Raw genomic sequence first — 23,329 nt, forward strand, 5'->3', positions numbered from 1 at the left:
ATAAAATAATATTTTTCAGACCTAAAGCTCCGCTCTTTACCTTTTTTCGTCGATTGTTATTCGAGATATCTGCAGGAAGAATGATAAACACCAGAACACACACACACACCTGCACACGGACTCTGAAATAAAAAAACAAACAACACATAACAAAGAGCCCGAGGGTGTTGAATAATCACAGCGTCTATTTTAACAGGTATTCTTCCTCAGAGGGGATGGAGCTATTTATAATTGATGGCTTGCAGAGGGGAAAAATTCATTTATTCCATTCTTTCTATTCAAAATTCAGTGTGTTACGGTGTTCGATGCCTCAGAAGGTCCTGCTTAACCACTCTTTAATTACTGCTGCTGGGGCACGCACACCAGTGGTGGTTTGTAACCCTGAAATACAGAAATCCTTGGAACCCTTGAACATTAATCTTTCAGTACACGGGAGGAAAGGTCTTTCTACACACGGCCTTTGTGAATAAACTGATTGAAGGGCACAGAGAGAAAGGGACAATGTATAATGTAGCTTGAACAATGTGTGATGTCCAGCTGAAATAGGATTTCACAAGGATACATATCCTGGATACACATCACAAATCTAAGCCTCCTGGAGCTTTTTTTTGGTCTTTACACTATACACTATACTTACATCACATCTTATAGTGACTGAAAAACTAAAACATACTTTACCAAAGCAGAAAAGTGTACGGAAAGATATACGGTTGGCACATTACATTATATATCATTTGGCTGATGCTTTTATCCAAAGCAATATCCAATAAGTGCATTCAACCATAAGGGTACAAATTCATAACAGCAATAACCATGTGAGTACGTGATCAATAATAATCAAAAGCGGAAAATGTGTCTGCTAAAAAAATTGTTTTAAATAGGTAGGCCACATGAATAAAAGCATCTTTAGAAATAGAAAAAAACACATCAAATGTTACTTTGACGCCTATTGGACAAAAGTTAGGGACTATGATTCCACACCATAGACTGCTACACACACACACACACACACACACACGCACTTTCCCTGGCCCCTCCCCCTCCTCTGCTGAGTAAACGGCCTCTCGGGATTCCAGGAGTTTTGATTGGCCGCAGAGAGGAGGAGGAGGAGGAGGAGGAAGAGGAGGAGGAGGGAGATGCTGATGGACCGACACGAATTCCTCAGCGCTCCTCAAATTTCTCGAAAATCTCGGAGGCTCCTGCTTCGACCCCGTCCCGACCGAGCACCCAGACCCGAGACCAGCTCCCGTCCTGCCTGCACATCCCCCTCCGAGCGGAGCAGCCCCTCAACCACACACGGTAACGAGGAAGAAGTTTTCCTCCCTCGGAGAAGCGGAGGTTCTTTTCCCTCTTCACTAAACGTCACTTTCTCCTTATTTCTGTCCAGATGTTGCGAAGTGTCGCCGCGCTCCTCCTGCTCTCCCTCGCGCTCAGCAGCGCCGAGGTAAGTTTGGCCTCAATTCTTCAAAAGACATTTTCGTCATTAACCACCAACTGTCTCCTGACTCAGTGGCGTCTGGAGTTACTTGAACAACACAGCGGGTTGGTTCCTCTTCTCAAAGACGACCCGGCTCCAGAACACATCTGGAATCAGTCAGTCCATTAACTGACGGTGCTAAGGGGAAATCCCCCCCCCCCCCCCCCCCTCAGGACAGAGTCAGCCTGTTGTGGCATTTATCTTCTTTAGGAGAACCAATCATGGCATTAATGTCGGCGCTGTACCCGATGATGAGCCTCATTTTGGAGACAATCGAGCTAACACTTCAACTTAATTGCCAGTGGGAGAGTTTTCTTCCAACGGGGACACCGGTCTCATTTCTAAGATAAACATTCCACGATACCGTCGACAGTTATATCAGGATAACAAGGTTTCACGGCACACGATGTGGATAGCTATCACGGTAAATGTCACACTATCGGTAATTTTTTAGTCTGAAAAGAGATTGTGGCTCCTGAGTGAAGGTTGTGGTTTTAAACTCTTCTTTATGAGCGGAGACTGACAAACACCCATTAATCATAATTCTGAAGCACATCAATTATGTGTAGTACCTCCTCACTGTGCTCTCACTGCTCTCTCTATCACTGCTCTCTCTATCACTGCTCTCTCTCTCTCTCTCTCTCTCTCTCTCTCTCTCTCTCTCTCTCTCTCTCTCTCTCTCTCTCTCTCTCTGTCTCTCTCTCTCTCTTATTGGGCTAATTATTGATATTGTTTAACCAGACCTATGATGCACTGGAAAGGCATGTGGTGGTTGTTGTTGTTGTCTGGGAGCTGAAACAAATCACTTTTTGCATTCTGCTTGACAACTCACCCGCACACACCCACACCCACACCCACACACACACACACACACACACACACACACACACACACACACACACACACACACACACACAAACACACACATGTAAATTAACATACAAGGAATTTGCTTTGGTGTTTCGTGCATAAAACAAAACAAATCTACATTATAATATATATAATGTGAGCAGCTGGTAGATGGTGTATGCTCTAATATTAAACATAATGCTACTTTTGGAGTCAGTGTCAGTGACCGTGATATTTTCACCGGTTGTTTAGTTTTTTAGTTATGGGGTGAAGCAAACAGCAGCGGATTGTTTGCATGAAACTTGGTGGAAGGGTGTGTTATGTGTCAGGGAAGCATCCATTGAAAGTTAATGTGTGGATTCTGATCAGGGGGCCAATCCATGATCTTTTTTTCCCTCCAGAATTTTTGTTATTCAACATTTTCGTTGATAGAGACTAATTTGTGGATCCTGATGAATAAGTTCAGACATGCTTTGGATGCTGACATTAATGAGTGTGTGGGGACTGGTGGGTCTTGGCTGTAGTACGTACCCTCATAGAGCCCTTCTAGATTTGTCTTTTTTTGGAGTTGTGAAGTTAACAGCTCAGCAAAAGGCGCTACAAGAGTGACACAGGAGTGACAGACAGCTGAGAAAAGAATAGAGTGACTGGGAGGGCGGGTGTATGTGTATATCACACAGGCCCTGCTCGCCCTGAGCTTTGCCCGGCCCTTGTTGTCAATGTTGCCGCGTGGGTCAGCACAAAAAAAACGTCTCGGCAACTGGCAGCTGCTCTAATGGCGTACAAACACAAACATGTTTGGGTGGTCACTCAGAGTCAGCATGTGTGTTTGCCTGTTTGCTCAAGGGTTGAGAGAATACTCAGCGTAAGGGTCTCACACTGCATCACTAAGTGGTCCAACCCCTGGGTAAACACTGAGAGGATGTGCTGTTGGATTAGCTGCTGTTGTGGCATGCAGGGAAGGATTGGAAATAAAAACAGCGAATCAATAAAGTTTCAGTTCAGGAATAGTTTGAAATGTTGAGGAATTTGCAGTTTGATTTTGGCTCATGACGCTCGGATGAGATTGGTACCACTCTCAAGACCAACTCTAAAGTTAGAACCAGTAGCCACTTAGCTTTGCTGAGCATAAAGTCTGGAAAGGGGAAGAGCTGTGTTTCGATTCAGCGGCCATTGGTAAATATGATTGTGTCACTGCGGCACAATTAGTCCGTCCCATTTCAAAGCCTCTGACGAATTCTTCCTTCCATGAGAGAGAAACGATCCCTCTCAGGCAAACCTATCCCACGACTCATATGCCTGCAAGCTAGAGACGTGTGATGCTAAAGTATCAGGCTTCAACTCAACCGAACAGCTATATAAAAATACTTAAAACTTTCTCATTGTGTCTAATTGCAGCTCTGTTGCTATATGAGGCACCATGACACGACCTTTATCATTGTCTTTGGTTTGGCGGTCTCGGCGTATGTGTCCAAAGTGTCAAACCATCCCTTTAAGAGAGAGAAAGACAGCCGGTAGTGTTTGACGTTCTTAACCTCACCAGACACAGCTGTTGAACACCTGGCTTTGTGGTGACTCGGCTGTTGACCTGTTGAAAGTCACAGAGGCAGGAAATAAACAGACAACTCACTTCCTGCCATTTTTGTCCAGATTTGCTGTCAACTAATTAGAGGATAGAATCTTCTAAACACTCACTTTATCTTTACAGCTACACGCACATGGCTGTAAGCGTCTCAACAGCCTCAAAAGCCGTTATGACATGATAGCCCCCCCCCCCCCCCCCCCCCCCCCCAGCTGAGCCTAAACCACTGTCCCTACCTTTTTGTAGCTGCACAATGTGCTTTTGTTTGCATCTTTATTAGATTCATGGCCGTGATCTGCGAGGTATGGCTCGGTGAATGCAGAGCACAGAGCCCGAGTCTGCTGAGTGTAGCCGGGAAGTTAATGGGGAGGTATTAGAAAGGCATCTTTTCTCCAAAGGTAATTACCCTGATAATATATGGTCTGTTGACTGGCCGTGGGCAGGGCCTGAACTGGCATACCAGTGAGCTGTCTAAAGGAGGTCAACAAGTCGGAGCAAAGCCCCTCGCAGGAGTGGATCCGATGAGGCTGTTTTTATTTTCCGCAATGGGTGTAGGCTATTAAAATCTGCTGATTTATTATGAAGGAGAATGCCTGTGTGCTTCCTGAGGCGAGAAATTGCAGCTCTTGAAGATAAGCAACCCGGAGATGTAGTGTGGCAGGGGTCTGCCGGGGTCAAGACTATGTGGGAGAACTCGGTGTGCGCAGGCTGGCCACTAGATAGGCATCTTGTGAATAAAAATCTGGATGTTTTGCACTTTGCTTGATATGCAGAGGAGGTCGAGACGCAGGCCCAGTAAAGTCGTAAGAGTTTGCGGCCTCAGAGGACATGTACACACACACACACACACACACACACACATACACACACAAATGCATATAAACACAGAGAGAATGGTGTTCACTTCTGTTTGCGTGGCGTGCAGTGTTTATTGTATCACCCTGCGTCATCGGTTGGACAGGGTGGAATGACACGGGGTGAAATTAGTTATCGCCAGGAACTCTTGAGCTTGACGAACGCAGACATCGAAAGTGAGAGAGTTCTGAAGATGAAGGAGACAAGCTGGCTGGAGGAAGACGATGTTCTCACATTGAGGCCACAGATGTGCTACAGGCTCTGATTGAGTCACAGCCACGACCCAACGTGTCGCCAAGTTGACTCCAGTTCCTCTCTCAGTCAAGGTGGGCTAAAAATATCTGCCCAGGTGGAGGGAACATGAGCTTGAAGCGGGTGGAGGGGGGGAGCGCTGTGTCCTCTGTCTGTATCAGCCTGCTCTAATTACTAAAGCTCGACATCCAGTCATGGGTCCTGCGCACAGAGCGTGGTCTCGGTGGCGAGATAGAGTGATGTAAAACAGAGAGGAAATGGAGCCACAGTCGTGCAGTTGCAGCCGGGGGGAGTGGGGTTTAGGTAAGACTTGGCTGTGCAGCGAGGGGGCTAGAGAAAGAAGGTGGGGGTGGACTGTGTTTCATGTCCCTGCAGTGTGTTCTCCTCACTCCTGGCTTGTCTTAAAAGGAGTCCTCATTTAGCTCAGCAGCTGTGCCGGTATCTTATCATTACGGGCACCCTGCACTTGAAGGCACCACACACACAAATTAACACGCACGCACAAATGACAAACAGGAGTGCTAAACTCTACTCCGAGGGTTTGTGAGTAAGAGATAATTAATATATGTAACATACCAACATGCACCACTGGAGGTTTGGGAGCTGAAAAACATCTGGACAGCCTGGTTTTTAATGAGATCCCTCGTCAAACCAAAGAGGAGTCAGAAGCTTCTTTTTGCAGGCACTCAACTCCGCTTAATCTCGGTAAAAGCCATTGGCAGTGGCTGTGTGTGAGAATACAAATGTCTATGTCAGAGGCTCTGGAGTTTCTCCTGACAGCCACAAAGTAAAAAAGAGTATTGAGTGAGCCCGCATGATAATACAGCAGGAGATTATCCGGAGGAAGTCGATGAGGTGACGCGATGAGCGTAAAACTGAAAAAAAATAAAATAATCCAAACCTTTGAGAATGAAGAAGAGGTTCCAAACATATAGAACTGATGGCACCTGAACGCTTTGCAGATTTTTATGTTGTCATGAACGGGTCTAACCCGGACAATGAAAGACAAACTCCGGAGAATATCCAGAAACCATTGTGCAGACATTTTTGCTAGAGATAAGTAGTGAATGCAGGTTATAAACGGAGACAATTTCCCATTTTTCTCCTCTTTTCTGTTCAATGTCGGGGGCAATGAATCACCGTCATTAGTGCTACGTGTTAGAAAAAATAGTTTAAATTCCAAGAAAGGGTCCATTTACTTCAGGCGAAGCGACCTACATGCATCACAGAGTTTTCTGATAAGGTTAACTGACAAGGAAAGTTTATGCCGCCCATTCACGTCCACCAGAGATCACACTGGGTCGAGGATGCACCTTGAGAGCAGGTCCTGCATGTGAAATGCACTGCGCTTTGTGTGCAGGAGGTCACGGTAGGATGAGTGACTAACTGGTGACAATTGTACTCCTTGGCCGTCGTTATAAAAATCCTTGTACCACAGAGCAGACGCCTCGACAGCTACTTCAGCTTGAAGGTGGCTTACCGATCTTTATTACAGAATTAAAACGACTTGGATTCATTTGATCTGCTGATTCAATTTGTGAGTGTTTCAGAAATGTTTGTTCAGTTCAGCCTGTCTTCCTTTAGAACTAAAACATAAGCTGATTATGACAGAAAAATAATCATCAACCATTTTTCATGTTAAACTAGAGATGTTTTGCTAAACTGCACAACGTGTGGGTCACACCAATGTTTCTTTCCCAATATTGATTCTAATACCCAGACTTTGTGGAAACGGACGTTTTATTTGGGAGGCAATCCCGATCCTGATATAAGTCCACTGAACTCACTGCGTGTCCATGAGACCACTCTGTGACCGTATGCTTTGGAGCATTATCCTCCTGGAGGAAGCCATTAGAAGATGGTAAAGTGAGTCCGTAAAGCATTTCACATGGTCAGCAGCTATACTCAAATAGGCTGTAGCCTCTAAAACAATGATGTGGTATTAAGAATGTGCCAAAAATTTTGCAAACCTTCTACAAACCATTACACCCGCAACACCATCACTATATCCTGTTGACACAAGGCGGGTTGGTTCCATGCATTCATAGAGTTAACACCAAAGTCTGACTATAACATCTATGTGCTTCAGAAATCCGGATTAATCAGAGCCGGCAACGTTTTTCCAGTCTTCAGTGAGTCTGTGTCTTCCATATAAAAAGCATTGCAGACATATGTGTGGGACTTTGTGTCTTTTACCTGTGCAAAGGACTTGTAAAGGATTGTGCAGATTGTGTAAGTTCAACTATGAAATACAGTTGAACATTTTAAACAGGAGTCGTCATGGAAACATGAATCTGTTTAATCTGATCAATACATTAAGCTTGAGAACCCTCCCATGGATATAATATTTCATTGTTTAATTGTCAGGCGGTAGTTTAGTTCCTGCGTTAACAAATGAATCTAAGCTCCTGATCCAGTGTGTAATATCTTGTGTTATATATCCTCAAACCAACTTCAAAGTGGATGGACTCTGTTAAAAGGTTTTTGTTGAGCCCTATGAGACAAATTGTGATTTGTGAATATGGGCTATACAAAAAAGATTTGATTGATTAAATAAGACCTAATTGATTGATACATTGACAATGTTATTATTGATTTCGTTGGCACAATATACCAGCTTACAAGTTACAGTTATGTCTAGTTAGAGCTTATCAGACCTGGTTTGTGTCCCATCACCTCCACAGAAACCCACGGTATCTGACAAGATCAGGGTCTTAGAAAGTTGCATGTTCGTACTTAAACAGTTTTTAAATTTGGCTGGAACCCATCCTACAGCCTGTAAATCGCTTAATTTCCTTCTACAAACATGCTCCAGCCTTAAGACCCAATACTGGCCTCAAAAGAGGGAACAGAGACAAGGGCAGGGAATCTACTCATTCCTCTGGCCTGAGCCGAGCACGGACCCTCCCTCCTCACTCCCTCCTTCCTTCTCTTCCTCCTTCCTTTCCTCTCTGGCAGTGGAGGAATGCCCAGAATGGAGCAGGGGTGGGAGAGAAAAGTGGACAGAGAGCGAGAGAGAAAGTGAGCGGAAAATTTAGGGGCGATGTCAAATTCATTGGGTTACAAGGAAGAGAGTCAGAGAGAAAATCTGACAAGATCTAGACTTTATGAGGGGATGGTGGGACAAATCTGCCATGGGATTGACGTGGGTCAGGTGGTGAGGTACAGGAGACGGATTGGTCTGTGCAGTGTGACAACAGGGCAAACAAGGGAGGGCAGGCCGGGGGTGGTGCTGTGTTCATAGCATTTTATGTTCTCTGGTGACGTTTTAACTGCTAACAGATGTGGCTGTGCTCAGACCATGACTTACTTCCTGCTTTTCTTTCGTCTCTTTCTCTCTCTCTTACTTTCTCTGTTCCCTCTCCGTCTCTCCTCATGTCCTTTGTTTATATTTTCCCCATGTTTTTCTGTCGGTGATTCCCCGCCTTGTTGTCTCACTTCTTTCAGGGCGCAGTTGCCACATCTCAGCTCTCTTCGGAGGCCGGTGGGTGTAGAGCAAGGGGCTGCAGACTTGGGGTGACATCATCCCGTCTGTTGGTGCATTCCTTTCACACTGACTAAGACGCAGGGGGAAGAAAAACAGGGAGGTCGGTGTAGAGCGGTCGTTACCCATGCACAGCCCCTTTTGTTTCTGCACATCTAATCTCAGTCCTGTCCCCACAGAGAGTGTTTGAGACCACCCGTCGAGCGGCCGCAAAGCGCTCATATCTTTCTAACACACTCAAATTAGTCTGCCTTTGGCCTTATTATTCCAAGGACACATCCTGCTAGTTCCACTATCAACTCCCTGTCGTATGAAGCCACAAAACACTAACCAGGCGTCAAAAGGAAGCATGTCAGCGGATTGTGTTATTTTTGTTGATTGACTGTGCGCTTCCTGCTTTACTGTACGTCTGATCTCCAGAGGCTGTCGAGTACAGAAGAGATAAGGCTGAACCCGATTTGATATGTATGAAGATACAGTCAAACCGCTTTAGAGAGGAGAATAAAAGAAGACTAGAGAGTTTGAGAATGGAAGGAACTTATTGAGGGTAAACGCTACAGCTTTTCTGTTGATGACTCAAAACTGGAGCCGATGATGTGCTGTTAAGTTTCTCCCCTGTGCTGCGAATTTAGCCACGAGCTCACACAAACTCCTTTGCAGAGGAAAACTGGATCGCAGCCTGTGAAGTGTATAAGAGTGGATCTCATTCTTCCTTGGCCGCGCTCCGCTTCTCTCCTCCGGTTTAAGGCCTGTTTAGAGGGAGAGGGAGGTGAAGGAGACGGGCTGCCCTCCCTGTCCTCCTTCCTCCTGTGTCCACCTAATGATTCCACCGGACGAACTAGAGCTGCAGAGACAACACAGGGGTTAAGAGGGAATTGCAGGAGAAGGGGGGGAGAGCAGGGGCGACTCTGTGGCCTAGATACTGAGGACATTTTGGCTCAAGGCGAACTCTGTCGGACCCCAGCTGAGGCGCACACAGCTCAGGAATGTACATCCCCCCCTCCCCTTCCTCACCACCTTCTCATTCTCCTGATTCTGTCTCTGGCTCTGTCTCCAGTGTTTTAGCTCGCTGTCATTAAAACATGCATGTAAAACACAGGGGCTGACACCTTGAGGCTGTGAGGGTGAAGATGACTTGCTGTGTGTGCATGCATTTGTCCGTCCATCTGTCAGTCTGAAGGTCGCAGCTGCGGTTGGAAACTAGCGTCAGTGTTGTTTTACAACAGCAAACATCAGTGTTGCTCTGCGTGTGATGGTTCTCACAATTGATGTGTATTGAATACCTCTCTCGTGTCTGTAAAGTAGACATGAAACCACAGCGTGCAGCTTAGATACAGACAGCGGTTACGATTTTACCGGGCTGTGTCTAAAGGCTCATTTAGGCTTAACGTTGGTTGTGTGTACGAAATGGATGGAGCCCTCTGTCCTTACTCTGCATTCACCTCATTATTTTTCATACAAAATTAAATTACCATTGCCTGCCTTCATTCTGATTGTCATTTATTATTCAGATTTATTGTCTTTTGCTGTGTCAAATTCAAGGGAGGAGCAGGTTTGAGAAAAGTATTCAGAGCTGTTTTTTCTTGGGTAAAACAAACAGTGAATCTGCACTGGCAACTCGAATGAATTGTAATATCATCGTCCATCTCCTTCCCCCCTCCTGGGATATATTATATTTCAAGTTGTCAAATATCACAATATTTTATTCATGATAACACACACACCAGACTCAATGTACCTGAGGGGAAGAAAAACAGCGAGCCATCTTGCTGCATCTACACAAAAACCTTTGAATCCTATCTTTATGAAATTGATCACATGACATTCAGTCACAGAAACTGTCATATAGATGTCAACGCAGCTCAACCTGATCGACCTTTGACCTTTTAGAAATGCAGAACGGTTTCGACAACAGCAGGAAAGTATAGAGCCTCCACAATAAGCTGCATCAACACCTCACCAACAGTGTTAAGAAAAGCTCGATATGTGAAGGATTTGCTGCAGGCTTCTTCTATTGGATTGCATTAAATGAAGCTTATTATGTCAGATACTCTAATTAAACTGATTAGTCATGTTGATTGCTATAGAAATTCATGTTATCCCATTATTCATTTACAGAATAATGAACTTATTCTCTATTTTTTTCAAGCAATTTCCTCTATGCTGCTAGTTGTCGTTACATCAATGGCAAGCTTGTTGATCAATGCCTCCTGTGCTAATGATGGGCAGAGTGCATTGTGGGAATGGATCCACAGTGGCCATAAGGTGACACCCACAGCAGAGTCATTGATTGTGTTAGATCGATGGAGCATCGCTAAGATGCACTCAAACACACATACGCACGAAACGCGCGCGCGTGCGTGCGTGCGTGTGTGTGTGTACACAGATGTGCAGGATGACGTTCAGGAAGCTGTTCAAAGGTGTTATATGCAGATTTAGCCCCAGTGCTGCCCGACTGTATGTGTTCTCATCAGCAGTGGAAAATAAAAGACGCTTTTTCATTGAGGCCAATACATTGCACTTTAATTTCACGTCTGCCTCAGTCTTCAACATGTGACAGAGAATAAATTAAAATCGGAGCGCACATCGGCTCTCCTCTTCTTTCTCCACCATCTACCTGTTCCTCACTTAACAGACAGGCTGTCCTCAAAGCCTCTTTCTTCCTTCTTTCTCTTATTCTTTCTCCTCTGCTCATCTTATTTTTTCCTCATTTGTCTGGTCTTGGTTCACTGGCATTCGTCTTGCAGCCGTAAAAAGGCATGGCACAGGGAGTAAGATGATATAATAACAGAATAACAGCACACAAAAAAAACAAACAAATTAAAGCACACATAGACGTGAGGTGTGAGGCTCCACTCAGAGGTAGAAAGATGAAAAATTATGCACCGAGAGTCATGAGAGACATAACTTAAATGTGTTAATCTTCTTCAACCTCCTGACAAATAAGGAGAGGAACTGGGAAAATGGCAAAGGAAAAGGATGTGTGACGAATGTGTGTGTATATATATATATATGCAGTCAGTAATATGCTGGAGGCAGCATTTGGTTTAAAAGGCTCTGTTTAATCTGTTACGATTCGCCAGTCACTTATCAGAGCTCTGGCTTCTGTAATCGTTTTTAAATGGAAAGGAGGTAAATGAGGCAGGCATTTGTTGGCAGCGATGTAAAATTGATGTCTTTAAAGTAGGACGCGCACACAGCGGGGTGTGTTTGTTTTTGTTTGTGCTGAGTTTGTACTTTTTCCCTAACGACTGTTCTGTCGGTGATTGGGTTGATAAGTGTGTTAACATGCCCTGCACCATCTCAGTTCTGGAGGAATTCTGGAGATTCTTGGTTATGTGTTTGAGCTTTAAAACATTAGAATCTACATTACTTACGCCGGGAGAGGATTTACTTATTGGACATTAAAACTGATAGATTGACTTTGTTAGTTTGTAAGTTCATGTCCCATCTACTAAAATGCAAGAGACCCATACTGCAGCCAGCCACCAGTGGGGGATTAGGCTTCACTTTTGGGGCGCAGTCATGTCATCCATTTGTATATACCGTCTATGATACGGGTAATCAGAAACCTGGATAATGTCACATTCATATATAAATGGGAATTTATGAAGAGCTGTCGCTAAATTGCCTGTATGTGAATGCCACATCCTGCATCATGATCAAAAGTAAATGTTCTATGACGGTGCATGTAATGGTCTATTTTTCTGCTATATTTCTGCTGTTCATAGCAACAACAAGGGCTCTAGGCTTAACACAGAAAATGATTTATGATCTCATAAGGTGGACGGACCACTCTGACATCTCGAGAGCTGTTTGTTTCACTTTGCTTGACGTCTTCCACTGTGTCAGTCATCAAATCTGAACAACAAACTCTCCTGTGTTCTAATTATGGCACTGGGTGGCGTTTGTTTCATTTGACTGACACATCTTATATCTTGCCACTAGAGCAGGCACATGTTCTCATCATAGCAACAATCCACTTGATCAGAAAAAAAAAGGGCCCTGTGCTTCTGTGGTCGTTAGCTAAATGTCAGGGTTGCTCTGCTGCCTGTAGTCGAAGAGAGACGGACAGACGGGGCTCTTCATTTAAACGAGATTCATGAGAGGAGTCCATCCATTATTCATGTTCTCATCTGAGGTTTCTACAGGTTTCAACAGGCTTCTCGCTCTCTCACCCATCTGTGTCTAACAAACTGGATTGTCCAACATGCTCAAGGCCACAGGGACGCTTTGAAGATTTTCCATGACCTCAACTCTCGAGTGCAAATGTGTGTGTGGGAGTGTGTGTGTGTGTGTGTGCGCCTGCATAGAGCAGAAACCTACAATCCCTCTGCTCTCACCACTTCAGGGTTAAAATTGCTGTACTCTGATGCTCGCATGTGACCACCTCCCCTCCCCTGCATCCATCTAGTTATGTTCCATCACTGCTGGGCTTACGAGAGCTCAAGTCACGTGAATCCACCTTCATTTTAACCCACATACCAGGACCTTGGAGCTCGCAAACAGGCGCCGGGGCTTTAGGGCCAACTCACGTGCCGTCATATGCAGAAGGCCAACTTTTTGTCTGGCTCTTACAGGAAACCGCAGCTTAGAGAGGAGGAGGGGAGTCTGGAAAAATAGGGCGGAGAAAAGATTTCACGGGGTATGGGAATGGGCCCAAAGGAAAACACAGCTCAGGCTCCAGATGTGGAAGCACCCTGTACACACAATCACACACACACACGCACACAAACACATACACACACACACACACACAACTACACAAAAATAAAGTGTCACACATGTACAAGCAGTCACAGAGAAGGAGGAGGTTATGAGGTCATAAAACCTCTCTCGGAGCTACGCTTGGCGTCTTGTGATTGGTCGGTTTGCAGCTCCAGTGAACTTATTCTTGGTGGTCTGCAACAGCAAACAAACGAAGGATAAAGAAACAGCAGTGTGAAAATGTCAACATGAGGAAATGGGAGTGATAAGATGGACTGAAACAAGATATCTTTAGACATTCAAATGAAAAGGAATGAGGATCTTCAAGGTTTTAATTTAGAAAAAGCTCGTTCAGATGTACAGCACCCACAAGACCTTCCGGTTTTTTTATATGCAGCGTTACCTTACTTAATCAACACTGTAGACACCAGCTCCACTGTTTCCATTACTGTCTGAGTGCAGTACGGTCAGCTGACACTGTTGTAGCAGAGTCTGGCTATGGTTGACATGGCAACTATACCGGCAAATATAAGTGTGTCTGCGGAGATCTCAGTAAATAGTGGAGATACCAAAACATGGATACTGCATTATAGAGAAGCGTCAACTCTTTAACTAGGAAGTGTTTAGAGAACAAATTAATTTTAAAACCGTTTGGATTTAATGCACATGTTGGAAGAGACCCTCTACAATCAAGAATTGTACATTTTTTGGAGAGTATTCATATTCTGCCTTCTGCATTTGTTTAGAGTATTGTTAAAAAATTGCAAGAACCCTGAGCCCAAAGTTGTGGACATTTGAATTCAACACGTTGGTGGATGTAGTGGAAATTCATGATGTAGCACCACCTAGTGGGGAACTGCTATTAGTCCTTGAAGGTTTGCCCTAGAGGTGAATGCTCTCGAGAAGGAATCTATGTCAAACAGTGATTTAGATCGGGTTCATGCAAAATGTTGAAATATGTACCAGAGTTTGGGAGGATTAGCTCAAATATATTTGAGTTGAAAGTTATTTCTGTTATTTATACATGTTTTTAATGTGTGTTGATAGAATATCAATAGACAAATCCATAACACTTTTTTAAGACTTTACAGTTTATTTAGACTCTTCAGGAGTTATGCACAAATACTTTTTTTTCCCTCTAAATAAATTGCTCTCAATACCGTATGCAAATTGTAATTAGTATGTGTTATGAAACATGGCCTGTGTCACCTCAGTGCTTTCAGATCCGTTATTAGTTCAACAGCGTAGACCTGTGTGTAAAACCAGTGTTTTTTTTAAAGCATCGATCTGTTTTTTCTTCTTCCCTCAGGAGTTGCAGAGCAAAAGCAAAGTGTGTGCCAACGTGTTCTGTGGGGCCGGCAGAGAGTGTGCTGTCAATGAGAAGGGGGAGCCCAGCTGTCTGTGTATAGAGGTGAGTGTATGGCTTTACTGCAGTGTGACTACTAAACTGTGTGGAAATTTGGGCCTTAGAAGTTCATATTTCCTTTAACTCAAAAACAAAATCATGTTGACTTTGTTCGTTACATTACATTTCTGTTTTTTTAGACGTATCATTAGGGAGGGCATAAAACATAGGGGACAACAAGTTTGTTTAAAAATTGAAAAGACTTTCTCCTCTCACTCTGCAGACTTGTAAGCCCCACAAGAGGTCAGTGTGCGGCAGCAATGCTAAGACCTACAGGAATCACTGTGAGCTGCACAGAGACGCCTGTCTGACCGGCTTGAAGATCCAGGTGGCCCACGACGGACACTGCCAAGGTAAGAGAACACAAGATAACACTGTCGACTGAACCGCTCCAACACAACGTCCAATAGTGTCACACAATGTACCGCAACAGCTTATTTTTGGCCTGTTGTCATGGAAAAAGCTTGGCCTTGATAATAACATTATCACCTGTCGTTTCCAAGGTCAGATTGCCCTTCCAAGTGGAAAATTAAGACCATAATATTATTTCGTCAATAATTAAAAAGTTGTTCTTATCAAGGGTAATATAGTGTTTTGATAGTCTGGGGTACTTGCACCTGAACAGGGTGCAAGGCCTTTTACATGACTTTTATGTTGTTATTAACAGAGGTTAAAGCAGAGGTTGAAAATGTTGTAAATATTGTTTACCCTCTTTTATGTCTATGTCTTTTATATTCAGATTCTGAGACATTACTGAAATTGTGTGATTCAGCCACACAAACACAGCTGACATTGTATAGATTTATACAGATCTTGCTCGTTTAAATCAGTTGCCTGCAATAAAATATTGAAATATTCATTCATTCAATATGCATTTACAAAGTTAAGCACAAGGTGCTATCAAATGAAAAGAGAGTAGCGAGATGTCAGAAAATACAAAAGTTCAGAAACCCTTCTTGTAGGACCCACACATTTCGGAACATGACCAATACAATGATACATTGATGTACAGGTATAAGATTGTTATTAATAACAATGCTTGTGGTTGAATTATTATTTAGTAAATAGTTTAAAAAGATGATCTTATATGTAGTAATGATACAATGTAGAATGATAAGAAAAGTACTTAGAAAAACAATTAGAATTCATGCAATTAATACAGATACAATTAATACTTTTATTGTAATGAAATAGTAAAATATGATAGTAGTAATATTGAAGAATAGGGAAAATACATTAAGTTGGTCCTCAGATGTGCATTCCTCACTGTTTTGACGTATCATCTGTTAAGTGCAGGGTCGGAATATTTCACTGTAACTTTGTTATTACTCGTTTATTTCAGCATTGGCCCGATATGAAAACAGCTTGAATCTTTATTACCCCATGACACTGAGAATCTCACATTCTCCTTGAACTCTGATTTGCTAAATGTGCGATGTAGAAAAACATAGAGACAGTTTGCTCCTCTTTACGTTTGCCCCACCTGACAAAAAATGCTGATAAGTGAATACAGTTAACTGAGCTGATCTCTGAACGAGCCCATATACACAGCACTGATATGTGAGGTGAGCGGGTTCATAGAGAGCCTTATAAAGCCACAACCATGAATCACTTTGCCATTAAGTTCACACTGCGGGCCTTGACCCTATCTATTATACATCTAATATTACACTCCTATCTTGACTTAACTTTCACTGCTCTCACTTGACGATGATGTCACTGTTTTTGTCCACGCTGGCATGAACATTGATCTGAGCTGTGGTAGAAAAGGAAAACAAAGGCAAAACTGTTTGATTGATTGATTTCTCTGTTTTTAAATCCCTTTTAGAGAGGAAAAGAGAGCAGGCAGCTGCCAGCCCAGGTGAGTGTGTGTGAGGGCATCTCGAGTGTGTTCTTGCTTGCATAGGTTGCATGTACCATATAGAAATGTGAAATTATGTTTGGAGGTTTTAAAGTGTATTTAGTAAAATAAAGAAATGAAAAAATGTAATTACTTTTTGTTTTAATTCAGGATTTTGGGGGTTAATGTCTGGTCTTATGTATTAAGATGTGGCTGTTACGTGTGTGACATAACTGTAGTTTATGATCTGATCAAATCTCATACTGACGTAGTCACACAGGGACAGGGGTCATCCTTGACATAGCCTGCAAGTTAGATTGGATCCTTTTGATCCTTGGATGATTATCAAAGCCATTGACGTATTGAATTGTCCCCGCCCTGCAGTGGTGTGCTACGCCGCCGACCGCAATGAACTGCGGGGTCGCGTGATCCAGTGGCTGCAGACTGAGGTTGTCCCCGATGGCTGGTTTGTCAAAGGATCCAACTTCTCCAACATCCTGCAAAGATACTTCAAGGTGGGTGTCTTTTCTCTGCTGGGGAAAAAATGGAGCCTGTTAGTGCACACCTGCATCATTTTTTCACCAAATACCTTGATATGTTTATCCATGCAGGCCTCCACCAGCTTATCTGAGCCCTCTCAGCTCAGTCTGTGTCTAATTATTCATAGGTCAGACCTTTGAATCAGCCAAATAAGTTAGTATTGAGTTTAATGAGGATCTCTGACCTGTAGAGGAGGAGCCCAGCCACACTGTTAGTGGCATAAAGTAAAATGTGGTTTAGGTGGTTTCCACATAGAGAAAAACATATGTGTCTTGACTGGAGCTCTGACTTCCTGGTCCCACTCACTGAACTGACTGAACACTGGATATTACTCATGGTGGTCTGATGTACTTCACACACCCAGAATAACACTGTTTCCATCCATGCAGTCTCAACCTCTACAGAAGGGACAGACACTCAAATAAGACAAATAAGGGCCACTAATATTTTGAGAATTTCATTGTTTACAAATAATTCCACTTTCTGCAGTTGAATACCACCTTTTATGTGTACGTAAAAAGATTGCATACACGTATGTGAATAAGATATCTGATCAACAGCGCCCTCTGCAGCCAAACATAGTGATTCATTCTGTTTGGCCTGAGAGGGAAACTGCCTGCAGACAAGATGGCGGAAAGTCCATCTTCTGCTAGCATATGTGTAGTAGATGTCTCCACACTGTATAGGAAATAATGCGATCCCAGCAGGGCGTTATTTCTTCGATCACTAGTGAATTATTTCGATTTAATATGTCTATCACGCATATGCACATGACACATGTTGATAAAGTATAGTGTGGCTCCCTGATTGTATAATATTTGCTTCAGACAGTAGAGAATTTCATTGTGACATTTTAGCCTTTTTGTTCATACTCTACATAGACTTTGACTGTGCCTCCCTTGTGTCTGTCCATGTCTCTGCAGTCCTATGACAACGGTGATTCTCAGCTGGACTCCTCAGAGCTCCTCAAGTTCATCCAGCACAACGAGTCGGTCGTGGAGATGCAGTCCTACGCCGACCAGGAGAGCAACAAGCTGCTCAGGTCGGTTCTGCTTGCTTACATGAGTGTGAAGGGTGGAGGGGGGGCAAACTATTGTTTGGATTCTAGTTTGTTTTTATCAGGGCACAGACCATGGGAACAGTTTTTTCTGCGGTCATGTTTGTACAGACAGACCCGTATCTTTTTTCCTGAGCTGCTATTTTGAGCTTACACAGTGTGTCACTGAACCCTTTCCAGTCCAGTGCCAACATTACTGAAGGCCTCCTGTGGGAGCCAACGCCGCCACAAGCACCTGTGCTCTGAAGAATAAAACACTCTAACCAATGAGTATTTTCAGAGAATACTAATTTCTTCTTGATCTTGTTCTCAGAGTATGGAGCAGCTGATATTTATTCTGTTTTTGTGTGTGTGTGATTCACAGGAGCCTGTGTGTTGACGCCCTCATCGAGCTCTCGGATGAGAACGCAGACTGGAAGCTGAGCTTTGACGAGTTCCTCAGCTGTCTGAAACCTGGCTTCAATCCACCAGAGAAGAGTGAGCTCAAACGGACAACTATACTTTGACATAAAGTTAGATATATTATAAGGATGCAGGTCTGACAGGGTTAGACATCCAGTGAGCTGTGGAAATTAGCCTCAGTCTCTGCTCTTCAGTCCTTAACGATAGATTCATATATACGGGGGAAAAAGGAGCGAATAGTTTAAGCAAGTCGACCGAAAGACATGAGGAAGGAATTTAAACAATGGCTGAACCTTTAATGGAGAGGCTTAGCGCCCAAGTTAGAAACTACAGGCTTCTTTACAATGTTACTTAACCTTTTTCTGGCTCCTGCCTTTTTGTTAAGCTCAATCAAAACCTTCTCTGTGGTCGACATGTTTGTGGATGTATTGCTTGAAAACCAGGCCTTCGAAAAAGGTTGTATGATACGTGGACAGTGACGCCTACATTATTTGAAACAGAGAAATCGTTTTTCATACGTTGAGGCAGCACAAATAAGCCATGAGTAGAAGAGATTCACTTTATGGCACTGAACCAAGAAGCCTCATTTGATGAACGACATTTTGGGACGTTACATTAATTTCCTGAAAACTTCCCCCTGCTCTAACCATAACCATAACAACTACTTGTCCAACACCCTTAGCTTAACCCTTAAATCAGCTTGTTTAACAATTTAGGGCACGTTTTTGTCTTCAATGGGTCAAGCAGTCCTCAATCAGAAATATGTGCACTAACGAAGCTTATGACACACACATACACACACAAACACACACACACACACAAGTAAGTCAAAACTAGTCAGCAAACAAGACATTTTAGTTTAAAATTAAGCTTCTGGATTAATGATGAAGCATTTTAAAATGCTGACAACTCTGGGTCATGGTTGAAATAATTTAAGTGACACAGTTGAAATGTTCCCTCTGCTACAGTCTCTTATCTGTGGTCTTGAACAGCTCCTCACGTGTCTTTCTGCAGAATGCGCGTTGGAGGATGAGACGTACGAGGACGGAGCAGAGACCCAGGTGGAGTGTAACCGCTGTGTCTGTGCATGCGGCAACTGGGTGTGCACTGCCATGACCTGCACTGGTGAGTCAAAGAAGTGTAGATCATTTTTACATCATTTATTTATTTGAAAGTTTTTAATCAACTCACAAGTTAAATAATCCCATTTGACCGTCTCTTTCTATCTCTTCTTATCGTTTTATCACCTCTGCAGACAAAATGGCGGCTCTGGATGATTCCACAGATACCGGGGCAGAGATGACTGAGGAGGAGTGGAACCTCCGTGTGGCTGAGCTCAACAAGCACCAGGTCTGTGTTTGCAATAAGAACAATTATGTAGTGAATCATATTAATTGCAAATATCGACTGTCTGCACATTAAAGGACAGATGCTCTGGGCAAAGTGTGAAGCTCCATCATTACCCACTGCTGATTGGATTCCAGATCTATCAAATAATACTGACATGGCCTGTATGTCTAAACTGTTTCTGGATATAGAATTTGAATCAAACTGCCAAGCCAGCACAATATAATTCACATAGTAATTGGTAGTTGTAAATTTTTATGTGACAATCTGAGTGAGTGGGGTGTACGACTCTTGGCACAAAAGGCGAACAACAAATCAAAAGTTGTGAAATACACAAATGTTTTCTAAATGAAATCAATACAACTATGAAATTTCAATGAATATGAAATAGAGGGAAGATAAAAGAAGCAAATGAACACGAATATTTTTCTTTTTTATTATGCCCCTGTTATTTAATACTCCGGTGACCGCCTCAGTAGAATGTGCGGGAAGCAGATCATGATGTATAAATTCTTCTTCATTTGTATTTGTTTTGTGGTGGAAATCTGGAAAATACACTTGAAATCTCAGATTCTCACCAGATAGATCGCAGCGCTTAAACGATCCGGGCTCGGGTCAAGGTGCCTGCATCTCTAATGGGGAGGTTAGGGTTGGGAACTTTTTCCCAAGAAGATCACTTAACCGTAGACACCGAGTCCAGATACGTCCAGTCGTGCGATCCCACTTCTGACCACAAATTGGGTTTGAAATCTGGAAATACAAGAGGCTGGAAACACCAGAGTTATCTATCTGTATTTAATAAGGGTTTTTCTGCAGAAAGGAATCAACACAGGGAGTCACAAGGATCTCAGAGTGAAGATGGAAACAGTCAAATACAATGCTCTTATATAGGAGAACAAGGCTGTTTGCCTGAGCCAGTTCAGACTGCTTCTGTAGGATAGTATAAGACAGGAACCAAAGCACAGGATACATTATTTGCATACATTTCCATTGGGTTCTTTGGATAGTCAATAAGTAATGGAACGGTCAAACTTGTATATAGAAAGGTCATACAGGTTTCAGGTCATAAACATTCAGGAGTCTTAATATACAAAAAGTTACTCTTCAACTTTAAAATGGGTTTCAACCACACTTAGCTATTTTCCACTACTCCAAGTCACATTTCCAATACAGTTTACAGAACATTGAAACTGGTGTCGTCACTTATACCTAAAGCTCTCAAATCTTATTATGTATTGTATTCTTCATAAAAAACCTTCTTCAGGCATTTCACTACTGTATTATCACATGGACTCACTCGTACATTTTTAACAGGAACATCTCCGGACATAGAACCAATTTCCCTTCGTGATGCAGTAGATGACCACACAAATCAGTCTAGAACCTCTCCAGACTGTCAGAACCATAGTGCTATCAGGAATAGTTTAGTCTCTCTGGGCAAACAATGGCTATTGTCCAACAGTTAGAGCGGCACAATCACCACAGCCTCTTCTGAATTTCTAGAACCTCCCCAGACAAAGAACAATGGGTGTAGATATTGAATACTAGTAAAGAACCTCCGCCAATTTAGAATAAAGAATAGAGTTCTAGAACCATTCTTGCTTTAAGGCCTAGTTCTAAAACCTGTCCAACATCTAAATGTGTGAGAAGCCTGTGTGTGTGTGTTTGTGTGCACACATGATGGTATGAGAGCACGACAGGCTTTGGCTGGAAGCCATGGTTTGGTCAGCAAGGTCATGTATGTTCTCCAGAAGGCCGGAATATAATGACACTTTATGCAAATGCAGCTCTGTGGGTCACAGTGTGACCAGGTTAATGCTAGATTCTCTCATGGGGACCTTTGCTGCTTTTAAAGGATACAACTTCAGTGAACCAATGGTGCTGTAACACAGGAATTTTTCAGTTTAGGATCAATAAAATATTCCAGATAGATACCTTCCCATCTACTTATCTAATTCTTATCTCTGACCTACCTTCATACCTACATACCTACCCACCTGTAAATCATATGTGTACTTCAGAAAAACTTAAAACATCCAAAAAGCTGGAAGGTGCTCATGCAAATCTGTTCTCACATTATTGTTTATTCACTAATTAAATGATGTGATATATATATATATATATCAAATGTTTGAGTCCATGTTTGTTGTTATTGAAAATACAGGAAACCGTGGAGAAGATGAAGAGCAGCACAAAGGAGGCCTAAACAAGGACGCAGTGAAGAAGAGGATGCACGCCATCGACCTTCTTTCATACTTGATTTACCTTGTGGCCGTGTGTCATTGTTAAGCTGACTTTTTTTCTCTGCTTTGTTAATTATACATTTTTACATTGTGCAAGTGTTTGTGATGTTGTCTGTTAGATTCAGGGGCTATCAAAGAGTATCCTAGGATTCCCTTGTGTTCAGTACTGTCATGTTTGATTGTATTACTTTGCCCCAACACTAGCCCCGGGGCAATTTTTTTTACCACAATCCTTTATATTTTTATGGTTAGTCTGAAACAAACTGCGTTGTTTCTGGAAAGTGTGAGTCGTTGTTTGAGAAGGCTTACGGTATTGAGGAACTATGAGAATCCAACTGTTGAGAATGCAGATCTGAAGACTGACTTCTGCAGACCTGGTGCAGCATTTTTAGGTTTAATGGTCAGGAGGTTGGTTGTAGGAGCTGGAATAGTTATGAGGGTATAGCTACTAGTGATTTTTGATTTTGCTGCCATGTAGAACTGCCACTGTCAGCCACTACTTGACCAATGCACTTCTTTTTCTTTCTCTCTCGCTTCCTCAGGCTTTAGTTTATCACATGCCTGAACTTTGTTTATATCTTAGTGCTTAGGTGATGATTTTACTGCAAAAAACAGAGACATGATCTGAATATAGCACGATGAAAACTGAAACCAAAGTCTCGATGACATGTTTGAATGATGTACAAAACTCTCCAGGTAAAACATTACTCTGGACCCAGCAACAACACTATACCTGTGTTTTCAAATCCACTCTAACAGCAGGACTAGCCTCACTGTAAACTTAGGTAGCTTAGACGCATCATTTTTTGGTGCATATAAAGTGCTTGTGTGTGTGTGTGTGTGTGTGATGAGTGTGTGCTGATGAAGTGTGATGCTGAGAGAAGCTTGGTTTTGTTAATAAAAAAATTATTTGTTAAAATCCTGTATCTGAATTGGGAGGGTTGACAATAAAAATCAGTGCCTTAGACCTTCAGACAGTATAGGTCTCTCCTTGCCTGCACAGGGGCTCTTAAGGCCACATGGCAGAGCAAGTGCGCTTTACTGACGTTTAGCATTAACCTAGTGCTTTGTGACTCTATCAACTGTGTGAAAGTTGCATTATCTGGTTCTAGCTAAACTCTGTATTTCACCAAAAGTGCAGAGACTGTAAGGAACATGTATGTATGCCAATAAAGCCCATACACTACAAAACTGCTCGTTGCGGGGGTGATTTTATCTGACCAACATTTTAAATACAGGGTAAGGAATGAAGAATTACTCCTTAATATGTCTTATTTAGAATCTGAACT

General features: G+C 42.8%; 1 protein-coding gene across 1 annotated transcript; it reads left to right on the forward strand.

Annotated features, from left to right (window-relative positions):
- Positions 1 to 1,139: 1,139 nt before the first annotated feature.
- On the forward strand, positions 1,140 to 23,231 carry LOC133967347 (follistatin-related protein 1-like). Its single transcript, XM_062402755.1, has 11 exons — positions 1,140 to 1,299; positions 1,388 to 1,444; positions 14,516 to 14,617; positions 14,835 to 14,964; positions 16,440 to 16,472; positions 16,836 to 16,966; positions 17,915 to 18,033; positions 18,413 to 18,525; positions 19,465 to 19,575; positions 19,706 to 19,800; positions 21,962 to 23,231. Exons 2-11 carry the CDS (start codon positions 1,388 to 1,390, stop codon positions 22,001 to 22,003), a joined length of 933 nt encoding a protein of 310 aa, XP_062258739.1. The 5' UTR covers positions 1,140 to 1,299; the 3' UTR covers positions 22,004 to 23,231.
- The last annotated feature ends 98 nt before the right edge of the window (positions 23,232 to 23,329 follow it).

The sequence above is a fragment of the Platichthys flesus genome, chromosome 13 (genome assembly GCF_949316205.1).
Source record: "Platichthys flesus chromosome 13, fPlaFle2.1, whole genome shotgun sequence".
Taxonomy (NCBI): Eukaryota; Metazoa; Chordata; class Actinopteri; order Pleuronectiformes; family Pleuronectidae; genus Platichthys; species Platichthys flesus.